Here is a 21,902-nt window from a genome sequence, read left to right on the forward strand (position 1 = left end):
ATAGAGAGGAAAGGCAACAAGGCAGGCTATGAACCTACCTGTGTTTACACCCTGAATTCTTGCATTAAGAAAGGTGTGGGAAAGGAAAGAAAGGTGTGAGCCACCACGCCCAGCCCTATTTCTACCTTTTTTCTTCTTTTCCCTTTTTCTTTGCTTTGTTTTTTTCGAGGGGCAGGGTTTCTCTGTGTAGCCTTGGTTGTCCTAAACTAGCTTTCTAGACCAGGCTGGCCTCGAACTCTGCGGGTTTTGTTTTCCGTGTGTGTGTGTGGGGGGGGGAGGTTGGTGTTGTTTTTTGAGATAGAGCTCTCACTAGGTAATCCAGACTGACCTCCAACAGTGAAACGATTTTCCTGCCGGTTTCCCGATTAGCAGAACTAGAAGAGCCCATTACCTTGCCCATATTTCCCTATCACTTAAAATGTTAAACTCTGAAGAGCTCTCCTCCAGGGGAAGTGACGTGACTTTGTAAGTGCCCTGAACCTGAGGAAGAGATACCCTTTACAGACATAAGGCATCAGCGAAGAGCTGGAGCACAGGTGCCTCTCCCAAACTGACGGAAGGAAAAGCTGGAGGAAACAGGACCGGAAAATCTCCCAGCCAGAACACGCGGAAATTTCTCCGCAGCTTCCCGCCGGACAGCTTCCTATAGTGCGCAAGTGCCACGCCCAACCGAGCGCGTCATCAACAGCGACGGCGCTGCAGGAGTCCTCGCACGCATGCGCGACGCACCCCGGCCTACTCGCCGGCTCGGAGGTGTGACGTCAGGGGCGCAGGCCTCCGCCGCTGCGTCCCCGAACTGACGCGTCGCCGTCCGGTCGCTCTCCGGAGCCGCTTGCAGTGCGGGCCCGGGGAGGCGGGGTGGGCCTCCCCGACGCGTTACGTCGCCCTCACTTCCGTGTCGCCGACTTCCGGCCGCCGCCATCTTCCTCGCGCGGAAGCCGGCTTGTAGGGTGGGCTCTCCGTGGCGAGTGCGGTGGGCAGTGCGTGCGGCCGGTGCCATGCCGTCCTCGCCGCTGCGGGTGGCGGTGGTGTGCTCGAGTAACCAGAATCGGAGCATGGAGGCGCACAACATCCTCAGGTAGTGCAGGCTCCGCCCGCCCTGCGCCCCTCCCCTCCCTCCCTCCCTCCCTCCCTCCCTCCCTCCTTCTCTTCCCGCAGATTCCAGTTCAGACGCCCGACCCGGTACGGTACGGCCGGGAGGTCGGGCCACCCGGACCCCTCAGGGGAGGGGATCCGGGCGCGCGACGCCCTCTCGGAGGAGGGTGAGCATTTACAGCGGAGTCGGTTCGTTCCGTGGTCCGCGGGAGCGTCAGTCGTCAGCCCCCGGGAATCAGCCCTAGACACGGCGTGCTGTCCGCGTGAGGCAGCTCGCCGCCGCCCCTGGGTAACCCGGACGGTGAGGCCGCATCACGGGCGAGGCCAAGGTCTTCTTCCGTGACGCCAACGGCGCCCGACGGTTGTCTTGCCCGTGTGTGTCGCCGGGCCACATAAACTGCAAAGCTCTCAGCACAGTCAAGATGGAACGAGTCTGGAAGTGACGTGACGTCTGCGCTCGCAAGTGTCATTCCCCGGCCGCCACCCCTCCCACCCCCATAACTCTAGTCGGTCATTTTTGGAACACACCAATTCACTCGGTACCCTAACCTCGTATTTCCTTATGAAATCACCTGTGTCTAATAGGGCATCCCTCCTTTACAGTATTTTCAGAATCTCTTTGACAAAACGAGAAACCAACACATGGCGTTCAGTTAAAATGTGGTCTTTTTCTCCCCGAGTTAACTATTTGTGAACTTTTGAAACTTTTATGACTTTTATTTATTATTATTATTATTATTATCTTTATAAGACAGGGTCTCTCTGTGTAGCCTTGGCTGTCCTGGACTCGCTTTGTAGACCAGGCTGCCTCACCTCAGATATCCGCCTGCCTCTGCCTCCCACGTATTGGGATTAAAGGCGTGCGCCACCACGCCCGGCCCTTAATTTTATATTTTAACAAATACACATAGACACAAACAGGGTCTCTTTGTAGCCCTGGCAGTCCTGGAACTCGCTCTGTAAACCAGGTCGGCCTCAAACTCAAGAGACTGACCTGCCTCTGCCTCCCAATTGCTGAGATTAAAGGCGAGCTGCTGGCTTTGACATCACTCCTCACCTGCCTCGCTTTTGTTGGTATTACTAATAGGAGTTGCCACCATACCAAGCGCTGTGTGCAAGTTGTCTATCATCTGCAAATCCTAAGATTTTGTTCTTCCTGTAATGTTTACCACAAAGAACAGTGGCTCTCAACTGTCCTAATGCTGAAATCCTTTAATACTATTCTTCATGTTGTGACTCCCAAGCATCAAAAATTTTTTGTTGTTGTTAGTATTTTGAGATAAGGTTTCTCTGTGTAGCCTTGGCTGTCCTGGACTCACTTTGTAGACCAGGCTGGCCTCCACAGATCTGCCTTCCAGAGTGCTGGGATTACAGGCCTGCATAAAATTATTTTTGTTGCTACTTTATAACTGTAACTCTGCTACTTTTCTGAGTCCTGATGTAAATATCTCTGTTTCAAAGGGTATTTTGACCCCCAAGGGGTCATGAGCCAATCCCTACATAGACCGTAGTCTTTCCTTAGTAGCTATGCTTTGTTTTGCAGGTGGTGAGTGCTTTCAATTTAAACAGTGTGGCCTACAAAGTGTAAAGCTAGCACGGGCTCTAAGACCCATTTAACTTGAAGCTTTAGCACTCCTCCTTCAGCCTCCCAAATGCCTGCGGATGTAGATGTAATCTAATGTGTTCTGATCTTTTTATTTTACTTTTAAGTACACTTATTCATGTTTAATGAATGAAGGTAGCTATAAAACTGTCACTAATCTGAGAGATTCTGTGCAACCATCCATTGATTTTTATCATTCTTCATTAATAGACATGGAGTGATTTTAACTTCCTGGTGCTGTGTAAATAGCTTCGTATACGTTTTGATTACTATTTTAGTATAAATTTCTAGAAATGACATCATTGATCCGTTCCAGTTTTCAAGGGTGCTTTCCAGAATAGGGCATATTGACACAGCTCCCCTTGCTTCTCAAGCTCAAAATTCTTTGTCTTTCTTTCTTTTTTTTTTTTTTTTTGTTGATGCAAAAGCAAAGGTTTATTTCTGACGCTTCAGGGTCCCTCAGCACTTGAGAGGCGAAGGACCGTCTTTCTTTCTTAAGACCCAAAATAGAAGCAAATTTTACTAGGTACACTTCAAGAAGACAACAGGTTAGGTGGTGGCGGCCCACACCTTTAATCCCAGCACTTGGAGGCAGAGGCAGGTGGGTCTCTCTACAGAACACGGTCCAGGACAGCCAGGGCTACATACAGAAAGCCTGTTGGGTGGTGGTGGCACACACTTTTTTTTTTCCCAAGACAGGGTTTATCTGTGTAGCCGTGGCTGTCCTGACTTGATTTGTAGACCAGTCTGGCCTCGAACTTGGCCTGCCATTCCTCCAAGCGCTGAGTTTAAAGGCTTGAGTCACCATGTCTGGCTGGTGTCCACACCTTTAATCCCAGCACTTGGGAGGTGGAGGCCTGTGGATCACTGTGAGTTTCAGGCCAGCCTGGTCTGCAAAGTGAGTCTAGGACAGCCAGGGCTACAAGATAAACCCTGTCTTAACCACCCTCTCCCTCCAAAAAAAAAAAAAAAAAGTTGGGTGACTGCTAGAGTTTCTAAAAGATAATGGTTAGAGTTGGGCCAGGGGCGGCGATGGCGCTGCAGGCCTTTAACCCCAGCACTCGGGAGGCAGAGGCCGGTGGATCTCTAAGTTCAGGCCAGCCTGGTCTACACAGAGAAACCAAACGGGCTGGACCTCAGCTGGAGTGCCGCTGTTGTGGTCTTTTGTTGTGTTTTGTTTACAGATTGCTAAGGCAGAGAGGTCTAACCCTTTAATCTTATTACTAGCCAGACTCTGGCTTCATCTGTAGTCTGAGCCACCCTAGGTTACATTTCCAGTCCTGAACAGTTTTTTCTTTTTTGCTTGCATGTATGTTTGTGCACCACTTGTATTCATAATGTCCTCAGAGGACAGAAGCAGTCATTGAGTCCCCCTGGAACTTGAGGTGCAGGTGATCATGAACCACCATGCGGCTTGGTCCTCCGGTCGAGCAACTAGTAGTGCTCTCCTTCTGGTCTGAGACTAAAGGTGTGTGTGCCACCATGCCTGGCACCCGGAGCGCCATTCTTAATTATAAGAACTCAGGATGATCTGGGAATACAGCTCAGAGGTAGAGGACTCGCTCAGTGTGCTCAGGGTTACAGGTTCAGTCCTAGCACTTCAAAACCAAAGGGAGAGAGCGCTGGGGAGGGCGTGGCTCAATAGCATGCTTGTCTGTTGTGCTCAAAGCTCTCAATATTTGTGTATTTATTTATTTATAGACAGGGTTTCTCTGTGCAGCTTTGGCTGTCCTGGACTCCCTTTGTAGACCAGGCTGGCCTCGAACTCACAGGGATCCACCTGCCTCTGCCTCCCGAGTGCTGGGATTAAAGGCGTGTGCCACCACATCTGACATGGATTTGATTCCTTTTTTAAATTTAATTTAATTTAATTTTTTTATTTTATGTGCATTGGTGTTTTGTCTGCATGTATGTCTGTGTGAGGGTGTCAGATCTTGGAGTGACAGACAGTTGTGAGTGCCATGTCGGTGCTGAGAATTGAACCCATGTCCATTGGAAGAGCAGTCAGCTCTCTTAACTGCTGAGCCATGTCTCCAGCCCATGGATTTCATTCTTTTTTTAAAAAAATATATTTTATTAATTTATTCATATTATATCTCAATTGTATGGATTTGATTCTTAACTCCAGATAACTCATGTCTGTAATCTCTACTTAGGAGGTAGAAGCTATACAATCAGAAGTTTGTTGTAGTCAGTAACTGCATGAGAGTTGTAGGTCAGCCTGGGCTACCTGGAACCCTATCCAAAAAAGCAGAGACAGAGACAGACTTGTGACAGCCAGGCATGTGAGGCCTGGCTGAGTAAGTATAGGTCCCAGGGGAAGATTAACAAGCTTAGGAGACTTGGTCTAGTGAGTGCTTCTGCCAGGGAACTTCCTTACAGCCATTTGAGCTTATCTTGTATGTGAGCGTGTTCTTCATTTAATGTGGACATGTGGAGGCCAGAGACTGAGGTGAATCTGGAGCTCACTAAGTAGCCATACCGGCTGATAGCAAACTCCAGGTCACTGCTGTCTCCACCTCCTTGTTGAGATTACAGTTAAACATCATAGTAGTATGTGATTGTTGGCTTGGTTTATTTAGAGATATTTTTCTTTTTGTTTTTTGTTTTCCCAAGACAGGGCTTTTCTGCGTATTCCTGGCTGTCCTGGAACTCGCTCTGTGGACCAGGCCGGGCTCGAGATCTGCCTGCTTCTGTCTTCCAAGTGCCTGGATTAAAAGTGTGCACTGCTGCTGCCTCCACTGTCCTTTCATTTTATTCATTCATTTGTTTTTATTGCTTTATTGTTGTTGTTGTTATTATTATTATTCTAGTTTTATGGTATCGGTGTTCTTTCTGACCGTGTGTCTGCACTGTGTGCATGTAGTGCCCATGGGAGGAAATAGGAGCTGGGGAAGAATCCAGGGAATTAGAAGAAAGGAGTTAACTGTGGTCTCTAAGTCCTTGGTTTGCAGGAGGCTCTCCAGTGCCAGTTTCAGAGTGAGCACATGCCCTGGGCCACACTGAAACCGAGATTGCAGATGGCCACCAAAGTTGTGCTGTCCAGTAAGTGGCAATAACTGACCCAGGGTCTGAGGTGCCATGAGATCCCCTCTGTTCTTAGGCTGTGTTGTCCATAGTCTTGTCCATGGAGGGGAATAAGCTGTGTCTGCTGTGTGGTCTTTGGTTCTAGGTGTACTATAAGGAGATGAGCTGCAGATTGTTCAGGAATGTGGTGACTGGAGCTGATAGCCCTGTACCCAGTGCATGAGGGCCACACATCCCAGCCAGCCCGGACCCTCCACTGTGAGGCCCTGAAGAAAGCTGGGTGCAGTGGTGCTTACAACTGCCCCACCCTGCAGCAGGGACGGGGTGAGCGGGGACTGGGGGCCCCTCTGGGGTATAGGTTAGGTTCGTTGGATCTTTCTTTAAAAAGAAAGGGAAAAAAAGGCTACATACAGGCCGTATCGATGTGCCTCCATGAGAACGTGTTACCTTCACAGGTTTTAAGAGACTAAGCTAGTTTTAGTTTTGTTTCTACAGAAAATAGAATTAAGACTAAGGAATTGTTGAAAAAAATGGGCTTCTGAGGGGCTGGAGAGGTGGCTCAGAGGTTAAGGGCACAGACTGCTCTTCCAGAAGTCCTGAGCTCAATTCCCAGCAACCACATGGTGGCTCACAGCCATCTATACTGTGATCTGGTGCCCTCTGGCATATAAAATAAATAAATCAATCAATCTTTTTTTTTTTTTTTTTTTTTTTTTTTTAAGGAAAATGGACTTCTGGTCCAGGGCAGCCAAGGGTACACAGAGAAACCCTGTCTCAAAAAACAAAAAAGAAAGAAAGAAAATGGACTTCTGCTTAGCTGTGAATATGAGGCAAAACTGGGTCTGTCAAACTTAGTAACAGCTTTAACCACTAAGGGCGTTGCCCCAGCAGGCCAGATGGCTCAGGGCTTAGGTGCTCACTGCCAGCCTCACAGCTTGAGTTTGATTTCTGGGACCCACATGGTGGAATGAGAGAGCCAGCTTCTACAAGTTGTCCTCTGACCTTAAATGCACATGTACTAAATAAACAGTAAATGTGGTACGGATATTTCAAATGGTATGCTCCTGGCACGAGGCACATGACTTCAATCCCAGCACTCAAGAGACACAGGTAGGTGGATCTGTGGGAGTTTGACGCTGGCTTGGTCTATATAGCTAGTTCTAGGCCACCCAGGACTACATGTCAAGATAGACCCTTTAATAAAGTCATTGTCCATAGCTGGGCCTTTAACCCCAGCACTTGAGAGGTGGAGGCAGGTGGATCACGGAATTCAAGGCCAGCCTGGTCTGCAAAGTGAGTCCAGGACAGCCAAGGCTACACAGAGAGACCCTGTCTCGGAAAAAACAACAAAAATAGTCATTGTCCTTGTTTAGGATTGTCTTCTCAAACTTTTTTTTTTTCTTTTTTGGCTTTTCAAGACAGGGTCTCTCTGTGTTAGCCCTGTCTGTTCTGGACTCACTTTGTAGACCAGGCTGGCCTCAAACTTACAGCCATCCGCCTGCCTCTGCCTCCCCAGTGCTGGGATTAAAGGTGTGCACTGCCACACCCAGCTTTTTTTGGGTAATGTTTATATATATGAGTGCTCTGTTTCCATGCACACCAGAAAGGGGGCTGGGATCAGATTGTATAGATTGTATTACAGTTGACTGTGTGCCACCATGTGGGTGCTGGGAATTGAACTCAGGACCTGTGGAAGAGCAGCCAATGCTTTTAAACTCTGAGCCCTGCTTTTTGTTTTGTTTTTGTTTTTTCCTTCTTCTGCTTTTTTTTTTTTTTTTGAGGGTTTCTTTATATAGCCTTGCCTGGAGGCAGCTTTGTAGACCAGGCTGGCCTTGAACTCACAGAGATCTGTCTACTTCTGCCTCTCGAGTGCTGGGATTACAGATGTGTGCCACCACAACTGGCTGTCTCTCTTGAGTGCTGGGATCAGAGGTGCCATCATATTAGGCTTTGTGAACCTTTTTGGTGAATATTTCATAATCATAAGCTCTCACCAGCCTTGAAAACCTTGGAAGATTGATAGCTTGTAAGCACTTGATTTGGACATCATGTCAACAGCATTCTAGAAGTCAGGCTAATAGGCCCTAGGTAACCCTGAGTAAAGATGGCAGGATTGTACTACTTCCTGTTTGGAGATGGACCTGCTTTTAGAAGCAGTGGATTCAGGATTTCAGTGTTCTGTTAAAATCATAGTTTAAAATCACATTATCACTGGAGAACATTAAGGGGAAAAATACGAGAACTTACACTGGCAATTTGGACATTTTCTTTTTTGTTTTTCAAGACGGTTTCTCTGTGTAGCCTTGCCTGTCCTGGACTCGCTTTGTAGACCAGGATGGCCCCCGAACTCGCCAGGATCCGCCTGCCTCTGCCTCCCAAGTGCTGGGACTAAAGGCGTGCGCCGCCACTGCCCAGCTGTACATTTTCTTTCTTTCTTTCTTTTTTTTAAAAAAGATTTATTTATTTATTATGTATACAGTACACATTAGATCACATTATAGATGGCTGTGAGCCACCATGTGGTTGCTGGGAATTGAACTCAGGACCTCTGGAAGAACAGACTCTTAACCTCTGAGCCATCTCTCCAGCCCCAGCTGTACATTTTCTTTGGTGTGCATTTGACGTTTGGTCTTTGATATAACAATGAAACAATTTTGTTTTCCTCAATGTAACGTATTCTACAGTGAGCAGCTCACAGAGTTTTGGTAGTTTTGAAAGGCATTTATTTTTCTGGAAGATTAGACATAATGGTTGCCCTCAGGCAAGGCTGTTGGTTGTCAGGAGTATTTTTATAGCATTCTCTGCCTTTATGTAATGAGCAGATTGTCACCGCACAGGATGGGCTGCTACACCAGTTTTAGAGGCTTCAGAGAAAGCAGAGCTCTGTTGCTAATTAGCCTTTTTGCCACCTGGGAACAGCTTTTTGGGGAAACAAACTGCACTGCAATTTATTTTTAAACGGGATGCTTAAAAGTAATAGTTCAGAAAGCTGGATGGCGAGAAACACTTGGCTAGTGTGGTGGCTGACCGTGCCGGCAGCTTTGCACTTGAAGCCACTTCAAGACTAGCTTGGGTTGTCTGGGGGATGCTGTAGGAGTGTAGACAGACCGGAATGGAGCGTGTTCGTGTGGGAGCCCTCCTCTGGGGACTTGTGGCCATGTCTCCCAAGGCTTCTGCAATGTTCTGGAGGGCCTGGTTGGTCTCTATCTTTAGGATGTTGTGTCCATTTGGAGTACCTCTGTCTTCTGCCGGGCTTGTCTCAAGGTCCTGAGCTTCTGTCCATTCTCCTGCCTCAGCCTTCCAAGCAGCCGAGACCCTCACTTACAGCACTGCAGAGGAGTGGCCAAAAGAAAGACCTAATGCATCCAGCTTCCTGCTTTTCCCATTGTTTTTTGGTTGGTTGTTTTGCTTTTTGTTTTTCGAGACAGGGTCTCTCTGTTAGCCTTGTCTGTCCTGGACTCACTTTGTAGACCAGGCTGGCCTCGGACAGCGATCGCCTGCCTCTGCCTCCCGAGTGCTGGAATTAAAGGTGTGCACCACCACCCCTAGCTTTTTCCCCCATTGTTAAAGTGATTCTTTAGATCATTTTAATCCCTTTAGAGTGGGTCTTGGAAAAGTGGTTCAGCCCTTTTTTGGTCTAAATGGAGATGTCTTTAGCAGGGCGTAGTGACACACACCTTTAATCCCAGGCAGAGGGAGGTGGATCTCTGAGTTCAAGGCCAGCCTGGTCTACAAAGCGATACCAGGGCAGCCAAAGCTAACAAAAAAGATGACTTCGGGATTTATCTGATAAATTCATATTTGGTCACAAGTAGCTTTGGTGGTAAAACTTGATTAACTTTCACCTCATTCATGCCTTGGCGACCATGCCTGTGTTAGGAGTAGAACCACCCCTGATTATGTCCAGCCAGTGGCATAAGGGTTTCTGGTCACTGTGGACACAGGACTCACTGCAGATAGTACTCTGTAGTCTGAATTCTCAGTTCCTCTCTCAGGGCACCATTGTACAGTTGTTGCACCATGCAGGGCCTTGTCAGGGTGGCCTTCCCGTCTGCTTGGGCACTGTTGCCAGCCGTTTTGGAGTGGGATCTTCCTTTTACAAATTTGTGTGTTTTATATATAAGCATTCTCTTAGCTGTGGTGGCTCATGCTTGTAGTCCCTGCACCTGGGAGGCAGAGGCTGGCGGATCTCTGTGAGTTCAGGGCCAGCCTGGTCTACAGAGTACGTCTAGGAAACTCTGTCTGGAAAAAAACCAACAAAAAAACTTGTTTGTTTGCTTCCCCCACCCCCTTCTTTTTTCCCTGTGTGGTCCTGGCTGTCTGGGACTTGCTGTGTAGATGAGGCTGGCTTAAAGCTCAGAGATCTGCCTGCCGTTCCCTCTGCCTCTGGAGTGCTGGAATCAGGGGCATGCACCACCATGCCTGCTTGAGTGTGTGTTGTTTGGGTTATTGTGGTGTAGACCTTATTTGTCATTCATTACATGTTCTACTTGAACAACTTTAAATTCGCATTTTTGTCTGTATTTTGTTTTACTTTCATGCATGTCTGTGTACCGGATGTGTGCCTAGTGCTCATGGAGGTGAGAAGAGGGTGTGGGGTGCTGGAGAGGTGGTCAGTTGCTGAGCAGAAGACCCAGCGTTGACTCTTAGCATCCATCCGCGTGGTTGTTACAACCACCACTCCAGTTCCAGGATGCGTATGATGCATGCATACAGTACATACAAACATATGCAAAACACTCAAGCACAGAAAATAAATCTAAAACTTTTTTTTTTTGAGCCCTTGCTGTCCTGTACTTGCTTTGTAGACCAGGCTAGCCTCAAACTCGCAGAGATCTGCCAGCCTCTGCCTCCCCAGTGCTGGGATTTTGGGTGTGTGCCACCACACCCAGCTCTAAAAAAATTTTTTTTAAAGAAAAGGAGGTGGGGTGGCATCAGATCCCCTGAAACTAGTGTTATCAGTGGCTGTGAGTCACCATATGGTGCTAGGAATTATATCTGCATCCTCTGTGAGAACAAATGTTCCTCTTTAAAATTTCATTTATTTTTAATTCATTCACTTTACATCCTGACTGTAGCCACCTCCCTTTTCTCCTCCAGGTCCCATCCTCCCTCCCCTTCCTGTCTGCTGAGAACAAACGCACTTAACTACCAGGCTACCTCCCTAGCCCCTGTTCTTGTTCTGTTGCAAAAACTCTGATTGGCTTGAAAAGGCAAGTCTTTGTCTTGTGGACCTTAACCTCAGCACCCGGGCTGAGCACTCCATGGCACGAACCATGAAAGGCCACAACAGCAAAGGGTGTGACAGGGAGCAGAGCTAGCCTGAAGTGCTTCTGTGGGCCCTGCGCACCTGTGAGGTGTGTGCTACCCCACCTCATTCTTGTTACATTTTCCTAAAAAAAAAAAATACTTCTTTTATTGTTTATTATCTTTTTAAAAAAAGATTTATTTATTATGTATACAATATCCTGCCTGCAAGCCAGGTGAGGACACCAGATTTCATTGTAGATGGTTGTGAACCACCATGTGGTTGCTGGGAATTGAACTCACGACCTTTGGAAGAGCAGTCGGTGCTCTTAATCTCTGGGCCTTATCCAAGTTAGTGAGGAATTGTTTCAAATTTAGGTTAAGGGGGACCCTCGGCTTTGACCCCTCTCAGGAAGGCATTACTGTCCCCTGTCTGGCTGTGTCACCTTCCCAGGTCTAACCAGCACCTGCTTTTGTTGCTTTCCTGTCCTCTTTTTGATGGAACACTGGAAATTTGTGTTTCGTGTTTATTTTAGTAGCGCAGGCATATGTGGACTTCAAGTTTAATAATGATTCTCGCTTTAGGTTGTGTTCTTTATGTGTAATATTCTGGGTACCTGGTTGTGTAGCTTGGAAACACAGACCTGACTCAGCTTTGTATCAGCCTCAGTGGCCTCAGCTTAAATGTGAGCTACTTTTTTCTAGAATTTATTTATTTATTTATTTGGGTGTTTGGATGGGTTGTTTGTTTGTTTGAGACAAAGTTTGTGTACCCATGGCTGTCTTGGAACTAACTCGGTTGACCAGGCTGGCCTCAAACTCAGGGACCCAGCTCCAGTCTCTGCCTCCTGAGGGCTGGAATTAAAAATGTGCACCACGGTGCCTGACCGGAGTTACTTTCATGTGTCTGCCTTTGTGAACCCTCTGTAAGTGTCGTGTGCAGTGATGTTGGACTATGTTGCCTGGCACCAGCTTCTTCACCAGCTGTTGGAGATGATAGACCTTCAAAGGATTCTGCACCGACTTACAACCAAGTGGTTTTTTGCTTTTGTGGTCACAGACAACGCTATGAATGTCTGTTCTGTGGCTTTTGTGTCTGTCTGTCTGTCTGTCTGTCTGTCTGCCTGTGTCTGACTGGGTTTCTGGAAGTGAAGTTGTGGGTTACAGGTATTGGTGGTTTTGCTCTTGTGGATGTGCACTCTTCACCCACCATAGATGCCTTGTGTCTAGCTGCAGTGAGAAATCATCTTTCCTAATCGTGTCATGGTGCTGCTGTTGTTTATAGTCCACCAGCCATGTATTTACTTCTGCCTGCATCCTGCCACCCTGTGATAGTCTCAGGGTAGAGCAGTGAACTAATCTGACCGGTCCTTTGCTCTCTGCTCCTGACTGTAAGAAGTGACTCAGAAACAGACCTCTGGGCTTTTGGTTTCCTCCTTTCCCCATTGTCATTATCACCATCATTGCTGTTTAGGGTTTCAGTGTGTGTTATAGTCCAGTACAAAGTTATGGTCCTCCTGCCTCAACTTCAGGTGATGGCCTAATAGATTTTCATCACTACTTTTTTCACTTTGAGTTCTCTTAAATAGAATAGTTGAAAAATGGCGCACATTTTATTTTTTTCTTACACATGAAACAGAATGCTGTGTTCTGTAAGGGCCATTTCTTCCTCAATGTTACGTTGGTATTATCAGTCACCTTGCTTTTGGGGCTGGATGAGTGTACGGTAAGCAGCTGTTCTGCACATACCGGGATGTTGAGCACTCTTACCCAGGTGTGACAGTCCAGGATGTTTTGGATAATTCCAGATGTCCTGAGTTACAGGCAAACAAATGAACAATAACAAGAGCAGGATTGTGTGTGCTGGCATGACTCCACGGCTCGCAAGATGTACCTAGTGAACTCCAGGTCAGCCTGGGCTGCATAATGAGACCCTGTCTGAAAACAGCAACAGCAAAATATAAAAAAAGCGTTACCACACTGATGCTTTTTAAAAATCACAACTATTGAGCTAGGCATGGTGGCACAGGCCTTTAATCTCAGCACTAAGGAATCAGAGGCTGTTGGATTTCTGGGAGTTCAAGGCCAGCCTGGTCTACATAATGAGTTTCAAGGTTACACAATCAGATCCTGTCTGAGAGGAGGAAAGGAAAAAAGGGGGGGGGGACTAGAGTTGCATTTTGAGAGCTAGGGAGAGGCCAGGAGCATTTGTTGATTTTGCAGAGGACCCAAGTTCAGTTCCCAGCATCTGCACAGTCCTCAGTTCTAGAGGACGCAGTCTCCTGCTGCCTTTAGGTCACCAGGCACATGTGTGTACACAGAAAGGCAAAATACCCACGTACATAAGGTAAATGAATGTAAACAATTTCTTTGTAAAGAATTACACTTTTGTTAAACTTACAACAACAACAACAAGAACCCAAGTGAGTTGGGGTTTGTAGTGCATGCTTTTATTTATTATTTATTTATTTTGGGGTTTGTTGTTGTTTTTTTTCTTTTTTCTTTTTTTCTTTTTCTTTTTTTCGAGACAGGGTTTCTCTGTGTAGCCTTGGCTGTCCTGGACTCGCTTTGTCCAGGCTGGCCTCGAACTCACAGCAATTCGCCTGCCTCTGCCTCCTGAGTGCTGGGATTAAAGGCGTGCGCCACCACTACCCGGTTTGTAGTGCATGCTTTTAATCCCAGCATTTGGGAGGCAGAGGTGGGTGGATCTCTTTGAGTTTGAGGTCAGCCTGGTTTACACAGTGAGTTCCAGTATAGCCAGGGCTACATGATGAGACCCTGTCTCAAAAGACAGAACAAGAAGAACCCAAGTTTTATTCCAAATTAACTTTTTTTTTTTTTTAAGATTTATTATGTATGCAGTGCTCTGTCTGCATGTACACCTGCACACCAGAAGAGGGCATCAGATCACATTACAGATGGTTGTGAGCCACCATGTGGTTGCTGGGAATTGAACTCAGGACCTCTAGAGGAACAGCTAGTGCCCTTAAGCTCTTAGCCATCTCTCCAGCCCTCTGGTGACCAAATTTTAAATGTAGGTTAGAGAAAGAAAGAAACAGTGGGGGAGATGTCTTTACTTTGGTTTGGTTTGGTTTGGTTTGGTTTGGTTTGGTTTGGTTTGGTTTTTTCAAGACAGGGTTTCTCTGTGCAACGGCTCTAGCTGTCTTGGAACTCGCTCTGTAGACCAAGATGGCCTTGAACTCACAGAGATCTGCCTGCTTCTGCCTCCCAAGTGCTGGGATTAAAGGTGTGTGCCGCCACCACCCAGCCTGATGTCTTTTTTTTAAAAATGCTTGCTCTGCAGACGTGAGGACCTGAATTCAGATTTCCAGCATCCACCTAAAAGTCAGATATGTGTGTGTGTGCTTATGTGTATAACCCTAGCACTAGGGCCAGGAGTGTTGATTAAGAGGACACGTGGATCCCTGGACCTCATTGGCCAGCCAGGTTCAGTGAGAGACCCTCCTTCCCTCTGAAAAACACATGTGCACTAAAAAGCAAAAACTTAAAATAGTTTAAATTCACTTTTTGTTGTCTTTATTTTTTTTAAATGTCTTCAGATTTATCTTGTGTATACGGTTTGTACGGAGGCACACGCCGTGAACAGATGGGGCCGTGCGCAGTGAGCATTTGGAGGCCAGGGGACAGCTCACAGGCGTTGATTCTTTCCTTTCACCGTGCTAATTCCAGGGAGAGAGTTACGTCATCAGACTGACACAGCCAGTGAACTTACCCGCTGAGCCGTTTCCCCCACCTAAAATAGAGTTGGTGAGATGGTTCAGCTGGTCCAGGCGGTTGCTGCCAAGCTAAGGACCTGAGCTCACTCTCTAGGAACACACGAGAAAGACAAAGTGATAACATTTTAAAAGATAACAGACTGTTCGTTTCTGTTTTGTGCTCCTTGGTTGAGAACTTTTGTGTTTTAATCCAACTGTCATTTTTTTCTTCTTTGTGTCTTTCAGCAAGCGTGGTTTCAGTGTCCGCTCCTTTGGAACAGGAACTCATGTGAAGCTCCCAGGACCAGCACCTGACAAGCCCAATGTTTATGACTTCAAAACCACATATGACCAGATGTACAATGACCTCCTCAGGAAAGACAAAGAACTGTATCCCATGGCTGACCCCCAGAGAGCCAGGGTGGTGCAGGGTGTGTTCTAGGTAAAACAGGGCCAGCACGTATGTCCTGGCATATATACCTGTGGTGCCTACATCAATCCTTTTTTTATGTATAAGAAGTCAGTTTCCTTTTTTTTTCTTCTTCTTCTTCTTTCCTTTCTTCCTTCCTTCCTTTCTTTTTTTTTTCTTTTCTGGTAAATTTAAGACAGGGTTTTGCTATGTAACCCTGGCTAGCCTGGAATTCTCTGTGTGGACCAGGCTGATCTTGAACTCACAGAGGTCCTCGTGTAATTGCCTCCTGAGTGCTAGGATTAAAGACATAGACATGAGACACCAGCCCAGTGGAGAACTCAGTTTCTTTCCTTCTGCCCACTGGAGAGTCTAGAGCAGTGGTTCTCAGCCTGTGAGTCTCGAGCCCTTTGGGGGTCAAACAGTCCTTTCCCAGGGGTTTCCTAAAACCATCAGAAAACATACATGTTTACATTACAGTTGGTAACAGTAGTAAAATTACAGTTATGAAGTAGCAACGAAATAATTTTTGGTTGGGGTCAGCACACATGAGGAGCTGTGTTAAAGGGCGGCAGCACTAGGAAGGTTCAGAAACCTGGTTCTAGAGGCCGACCTGACTGCTGAGTTAGTGCACAGTGCAGCATAGACGAGGAGATAGACACTGGGGTGCCCAGCTGCGTCCTTACAGGGTGTGTGTGCACACTGCACACTGTGGGCTGCCCAGCTGCTCCCTTACAGGGCGTGTGTGCACACTGCACACTGTAGGCTGCCCAGCTGCTCCCTTACAGGGCATTTGTGCACACTGCACACTGTGGGCTGCCCAGCTGCTCCCTTACAGGGTGTGTGTGCACACTGTAGGCTGCCCAGCTGCTCCCTTACAGGGCGTGTGTGCACACTGCACACTGTGGGCTGCCCAGCTACGTCCTTACAGGGCGTGTGTGCACACTGCACACTGTGGGCTGCCCAGCTGCTCCCTTACAGGGCATTTGTGCACACTGCACACTGTGGGCTGCCCAGCTGCTCCCTTACAGGGTGTGTGTGCACACTGTAGGCTGCCCAGCTGCTCCCTTACAGGGCGTGTGTGCACACTGCACACTGTGGGCTGCCCAGCTGCGTCCTTACAGGGCGTGTGTGCACACTGCACACTGTGGGCTGCCCAGCTGCTCCCTTACAGGGCATTTGTGCACACTGCACACTGTGGGCTGCCCAGCTGCTCCCTTACAGGGTGTGTGTGCACACTGTAGGCTGCCCAGCTGCTCCCTTACAGGGCGTGTGTGCACACTGCACACTGTGGGCTGCCCAGCTGCTCCCTTACAGGGTGTGTGTGCACACTGCACACTGGGCTGCCCAGCTGCTCCCTTACAGGGCGTGTGTGCACACTGCACACTGTGGGCTGCCCAGCTGCTCCCTTACAGGGTGTGTGTGCACACTGCACACTGTGGGCTGCCCAGCTGCTCCCTTACAGGGTGTGTGTGCACACTGTAGGCTGCCCAGCTGCTCCCTTACAGGGTGTGTTTGCACACTGCACACTGTGGGCTGCCCAGCTGCTCCCTTACAGGGCGTGTGTGCACACTGCACACTGTAGGCTGCCCAGCTGCTCCCTTACAGGGCGTGTGTGCACACTGCACACTGTGGGCTGCCCAGCTACGTCCTTATAGGGCGTGTGTGCACAGTGCACACTGTGGGCTGCCCAGCTGCTCCCTTACAGGGCGTGTGTGCACACTGCATACTGTGGGCTTCCCAGCTGCGTCCTTACAGGGTGTGTGTGCACACTGCACACTGTGGGCTTCCCAGCTACGTCCTTACAGGGCGTGTGTGCACACTGCACACTGTGGGCTGCCCAGCTGCTCCCTTACAGGGCGTGTGTGCACACTGCATACTGTGGGCTGCCCAGCTGCTCCCTTACAGGGCGTGTGTGCACACTGCACACTGTGGGCTGCCTAGCTGCTCCCTTACAGGGCGTGTGCAGACAGACATGTTTGACATTTCTGTGGCTCTGGAAATATACTAGCCGGATTAGTAGTTCATGCCTGTACCATCAGCCTTAGGGGGCTGAAACAGGGAGATTGCTACAAGTTTGAGTCTAGCTTGGGCTGTATAGATTGAGGCCAGCTTGGGCTCTATAGTTTGAGGCCCTGTCTCAAAATAAAAACAAAAAGTTGCTGTGTTTACCAAACAAAACGTGAAAAAAAAATAGTATTCTGAGAGAACTGGACTTCAGGAAGATGCAAAACAGTCTGAATCTTGTACTGAAGGCTCATGGGGAAAGAAATGGTATTTTAAAACAAGTTTTCTGTTCCATGTTGTATAATGATTAGAGTAGTGCTTGGAATGGAGTCCAGTTGTCTGCATCAAACAACTTTACTTTTTCCCTTTGTGGTTTTAGAGACAGACCTATGGCCTTGCACATGCTAGGCTAGCCTAGCTCTCTTCCACTGAGTTATCCCTAGGTGCAAACCTTTTTTTTTTTTTTTAACATTCATTTGCTATTATGTATAGAATGTTCTACCTGTGTATGTGCCTGCCTGCCAGCCAGAATAGGGCACTAGATCTCATTATAGATGGTTATGAACCGCCATGTGGTTGCTGGGAATTGAACTCAGGACCTCTGGAAGAGTAGACAGAGCTCTTAACAACTCTGAGCCATCTCTCCAGCCCCAAAACTTTTTTTTTTTTAAAGACATGTTCCACTATATTTCCCTGGCTGGGTTGTAGCAATTTGTATGGACCAGGCTGGCCTCAAACTGAAATCTACCTGTCTCTGCCTCCACCTCCTAAGTACTGGGGTTAAAGGCATAGGCCACAACATTCTGCCTTTTTCTCGTTTTTCCTCCTCAGGGTTTCACAAAGTTGCCCAAGCTGTCCTTGAACAAACGCTAGCCCAAGTAGTGATAACTGTTGATCCTCCTGCCACGGCTTCCCAGGGATCTAGATTACAGACCTTTATTACTCCAGAAAGCATTCTGTCTCCATATTGGCAGTCTTACAGTTCTTCCTTCCTTCCTTCCTTTCTTTCTTTCTTTCTTTCTTTCTTTCTTTCTTTCTTTCTTTTGGTTTTTAGAGACAGGGTTGCTCTGTGTAGCCTTGGCTTTCCTGGACTCACTTTGTAGACCATGCTGGCCTCAAACTCACAGCGATCCACCTGCCTCTGCCTCCTGAGTGCTAGGATTAAAGGTGTGCACCACCATGCCCGGCCACAATTTTTTTCTTAAAGAAATCTATACATTTATATATTGTAACTTTTAATGTAAATTAAGCTTTGAGCTAGTATGGAGTCCTAGCTCCTCTGGAAGTGGAAGCAAAAGGACCACGTGACCCTGAGTCCATGGCCGACCTGGGTCTCTGGGGACCTGGCCACGTGACCCCGAGTCCATGGCTGACCTGGGTCACTGGGGACCTGGCTACGTGACCCTGAGTCCATGGCCGACCTGGGTTGCTGGGGACCTGGCCATGTGACCCCGAGTCCATGGCTGACCTGGGTCGCTGGGGACCTGGCCTGACAGGACAATACAGCTCTGGGTGCGACCACACAGCTCTCACTCAGAAAGCCGAGATGGGATGATCTTGAGACTTTCTCAAAAAGAAAGAAGAATATAAGAAACTAAAAACATTTTTATAGGTTCAAAGATGAATTAAATAGCTTTGGGGGTCCCAAATGCCTTCTAACAAAACATAAATCCTTATGGGCACTATATCTTTGCCACTCTGACCCTGTGTCCCAGTCCTCCCTCCGCTGATGGCTACAGTTGAAAGGTGGCCAGTGGGGACATTGGGTCAGAAACATGGGCATTTCCTATTAGTCACATACTTGTTCTGTGGGTACAGTTGAGGGTGTTGAAGGCTGTAGAGTCCTTCAGGCCTGTACCACAGTGACCCTGTGACCTGAAGGCTTGTCTGATACTCCTTCACCCTGTGCAGAAGCCCAGGGACTAAGTGGGGAAGTTGAGTGTTCTGAGTTTTGGGTGTTACGCTCACATCCTTGTCCAAAGAGCTCTTAAGGTGGTGGTGGGAGTCAGAACAGCTTCCTGAAGCCTCCGATAAGCAGGGGCATGCTCCTTTCCCTTAGAGTCTCAGGGAGTATTACATAAGATCGCAGAGACTGATTTGGAAGCTTGGTCTTTTCCTTGGCCCTAGGAGAAAGGTGAGGTTTCCCTCTTTTTTTTTTTTCCTTCATTCCTTTTTTTTTTTTTTACATGTGGGGATTTTGAGACAGGCGTTGTCACACAGATCTGCCAGCCTCTGCGTGCTGGAATTAAAGGCCTGTGCAATTACCACCTGGCTTGCTGCTCTACCATGACACTTACTCTAAAAGCGTAGTTGCTTCTGAGCTACTCTGTTGTTTTGGGGTAGGGTCTCCATTATGTAGCCCCACTTGTCCTAGAAGTTGCTGTGCAGAGTGGTGCTCTTGGCCTCTATTGGGATTAAAGGCATGTGTTACCATGCTCAGCTCTTAGAAGGTTTTGAAATTTCTTCAGTTAGTACTATTTGTTTTTTATATTCTCATTTTTAAAACTGTATTTATTTATATATACAGTGCTTTGTCTGCATGTCCACCTGCACACCAGAAAAGGGCACCAGATCTCATTATAGATGGTTCTGAGCCACCATGTGGTTGCTGGGAATTGAACTCAGGACCTTTGGAAGAACAGCCAGTCCTCTTAACCTCTGAGCCATCTCTCCTGTCCCTGTTCTTAAATTTTGTGAGAGAAATCTATTCATATTCCTTTATTATAAACTAAATTTTAATATTGATGCCAACTGACTTTCTTGTTTCTGGACAGGGAAGCTCTTAGCATGTTTTACCAAAGCCAAGTTTAGGCTTCAACAATTTATGTAGCTGTACAAGGAGTGGAGACCCCACCATCTAGGGCTGAGGAGTCCTCTTTGTGGGGTGATAGATTGTCAGTGGCTACCTCTTAAAATGTAGACTGTGTGTGTTGGGGATACAGGTGGCAGGGAGGGGAGCGTGTGGTCACCTTGGTGATAAGTCGTCAGGGTTTGCCTCTTGAGTGTGCTCTAGGCATGTAAGCTCTCAGGGATCCACCCTTGGCCTGTATCCATGTTGGACCAGGTGGGGCCAAGGCGACGCATAACAATGCACCTAGTGCTCTGCTGTGTTCTCAGTCCTCTCCTTGACCAAAAAAATGTCTCTTCCTGGGAATTTAGTGGACATTGGCATCAAGCCAGGCCAGAAAAGGGCATTGTTGGAATATATGGAGGGGAGGGGAGAGGTAAGAAAGATTGCTGTTGAGGGACACTTTTGTTCCCAGGGCAGACCACTGCAGGAAATTGGGAGCGGAGCAGTACCATGCTTTGAAAAAGTAACTCTTAGTCAGTAGTAAGTGTCCTTGTATGATCTTGCATAAAACCCACAATTTTATAGTAGGAAGCTGGAAGGGTATTTTAGGGTGTAACCCAAAGACAGGAACACACTGCGTACATATTCAAGGGGGAAAGGATTCTATGAGTTGGTCAGAAAAAGAACCTTGATTAGAACTGGGGTCTAGTAGCCCTCGACCACCTCTGCCCTATTTTCTACTCTCTGTGCAGCTAAGGCCTCAGTTTCTTCATATGTGCCACGTCATGAACTATAAATAATAGCAGCCACCTGAGATGGAGGAGTAAAGGTCAAGCTCAGCTACACTGTGTGTTCAAGACTGACTTGGGTTATATGAAATTCTCTATCAAAAAACAAAACAAATAGATGTGGTGGCAAACACCTTTATTTTTATTTTATTTTGTTTCATTTTATTTTATTTTTGTGGGGTGGTAGATTAAGTGTCTGTGGCTACCTCTGATCAAAGAAGTATACGCTTTTTTTTGGGCCAGGGGAGGGCCTGGGCATGGTGCCAGGCAGAGGCAGGCCAATTGCTTTGAGTTCGAGGCTATCCTGGGTCTATGAAGAGAGTTCCAGGATAGCCAGAGTTGTTATACAGAGAAACCGTGTCTTAAAACAAAACAAAACCTTTTTTGTGTGTTTGAGGAAGGGGTGATCTTATCATGCCTGTATGCTTGGCTGGCTTACTGTAGAACAGGCTGGTCTTGAACTCCTAGAGTCCACTTGCCTCCACCTCCAGAATGCTGGGGCGAAAGACATGCGCTGCCACACCCAGACTAGGTGTACTGTTTTGTTTTGTGTTTTTTGTTTTTCAGACAGGGTTTCTCTGTGTAGACTTGGCTGGCCTAGAACTCTGTAGACCAGGCTAACCTTGAACTCAGAGATCCACCGGCCTCTGCCTCCTGAGTGCTGGAATTAAAGTGGTGTGGTACCATGTCCAGCGTTAATGTTCTTTTTTACTTTGGTTGGGTTTATAGCCAACAAGACCATTGAAGAATAAAGTGTGTAAGTCAAAAGTGCATAACTTCAACAGTGTCCATTATTTGTGACTGTGGACCAGGAGTGGAGTTCAGCTGACGCTGGCCCTGGTGTTCAGCATCACACTGTCTCAGCAGCCCAGGAGCAGACAAAGCAGTTCCTAATCAAAGTATATTGATCTCATGCCACTGAAAAACTCAGCCTGGCCAGGCAGTGGTAGCGCACACCTTTAATCCCAGCACTTGGGGAGGCAGAGGCAGGTGGATCTCTGTAAGTTTGAGCCCATCCTGGTGTACAAAGAGTCCAGGACAGCCAAGGCTCTGTTACACAAAGAAACCCTGTCTCAAAAAAATAAACTCAGCCTGACCGTCGGGCATGTTGCTACACACCTTTAATCCCAGACTTGGGGAGGCAGAGATAGGCAGGTTGCTGTGAGTTCGAGGCTAACCTGGTCTACAAAGTGAGTCCAGGACAGCCACAGTTACACGA

The 21,902-nt window shown here is 47.5% G+C and overlaps 1 protein-coding gene and 1 long non-coding RNA gene across 2 annotated transcripts in view; both read left to right on the plus strand.

Moving 5' to 3' along the window:
- The first annotated feature begins 755 nt into the window (after positions 1-755).
- SSU72 (SSU72 homolog, RNA polymerase II CTD phosphatase) overlaps positions 756-21,902 on the plus strand; it is a 35,045-nt gene continuing 13,898 nt past the window's right edge. The window contains exons 1-2 of the mRNA XM_084786051.1: positions 756-1,078; positions 14,935-15,078. Coding sequence (XP_084642177.1) covers positions 999-1,078; positions 14,935-15,078 — 224 coding nt within the window. The 5' untranslated portion in view covers positions 756-998. The remainder of the gene's footprint in view (positions 1,079-14,934; positions 15,079-21,902) is intronic.
- Positions 1,129-5,429, plus strand: LOC311599928. The gene is made up of 2 exons (XR_014780064.1): positions 1,129-3,251; positions 3,300-5,429. It is a non-coding gene; the product is annotated as an uncharacterized lncRNA (long non-coding RNA).

Source organism: Acomys minous, assembly GCF_964271855.1.
Source record: "Acomys minous genome assembly, chromosome: 6".
NCBI classification, from domain to species: Eukaryota; Metazoa; Chordata; class Mammalia; order Rodentia; family Muridae; genus Acomys; species Acomys minous.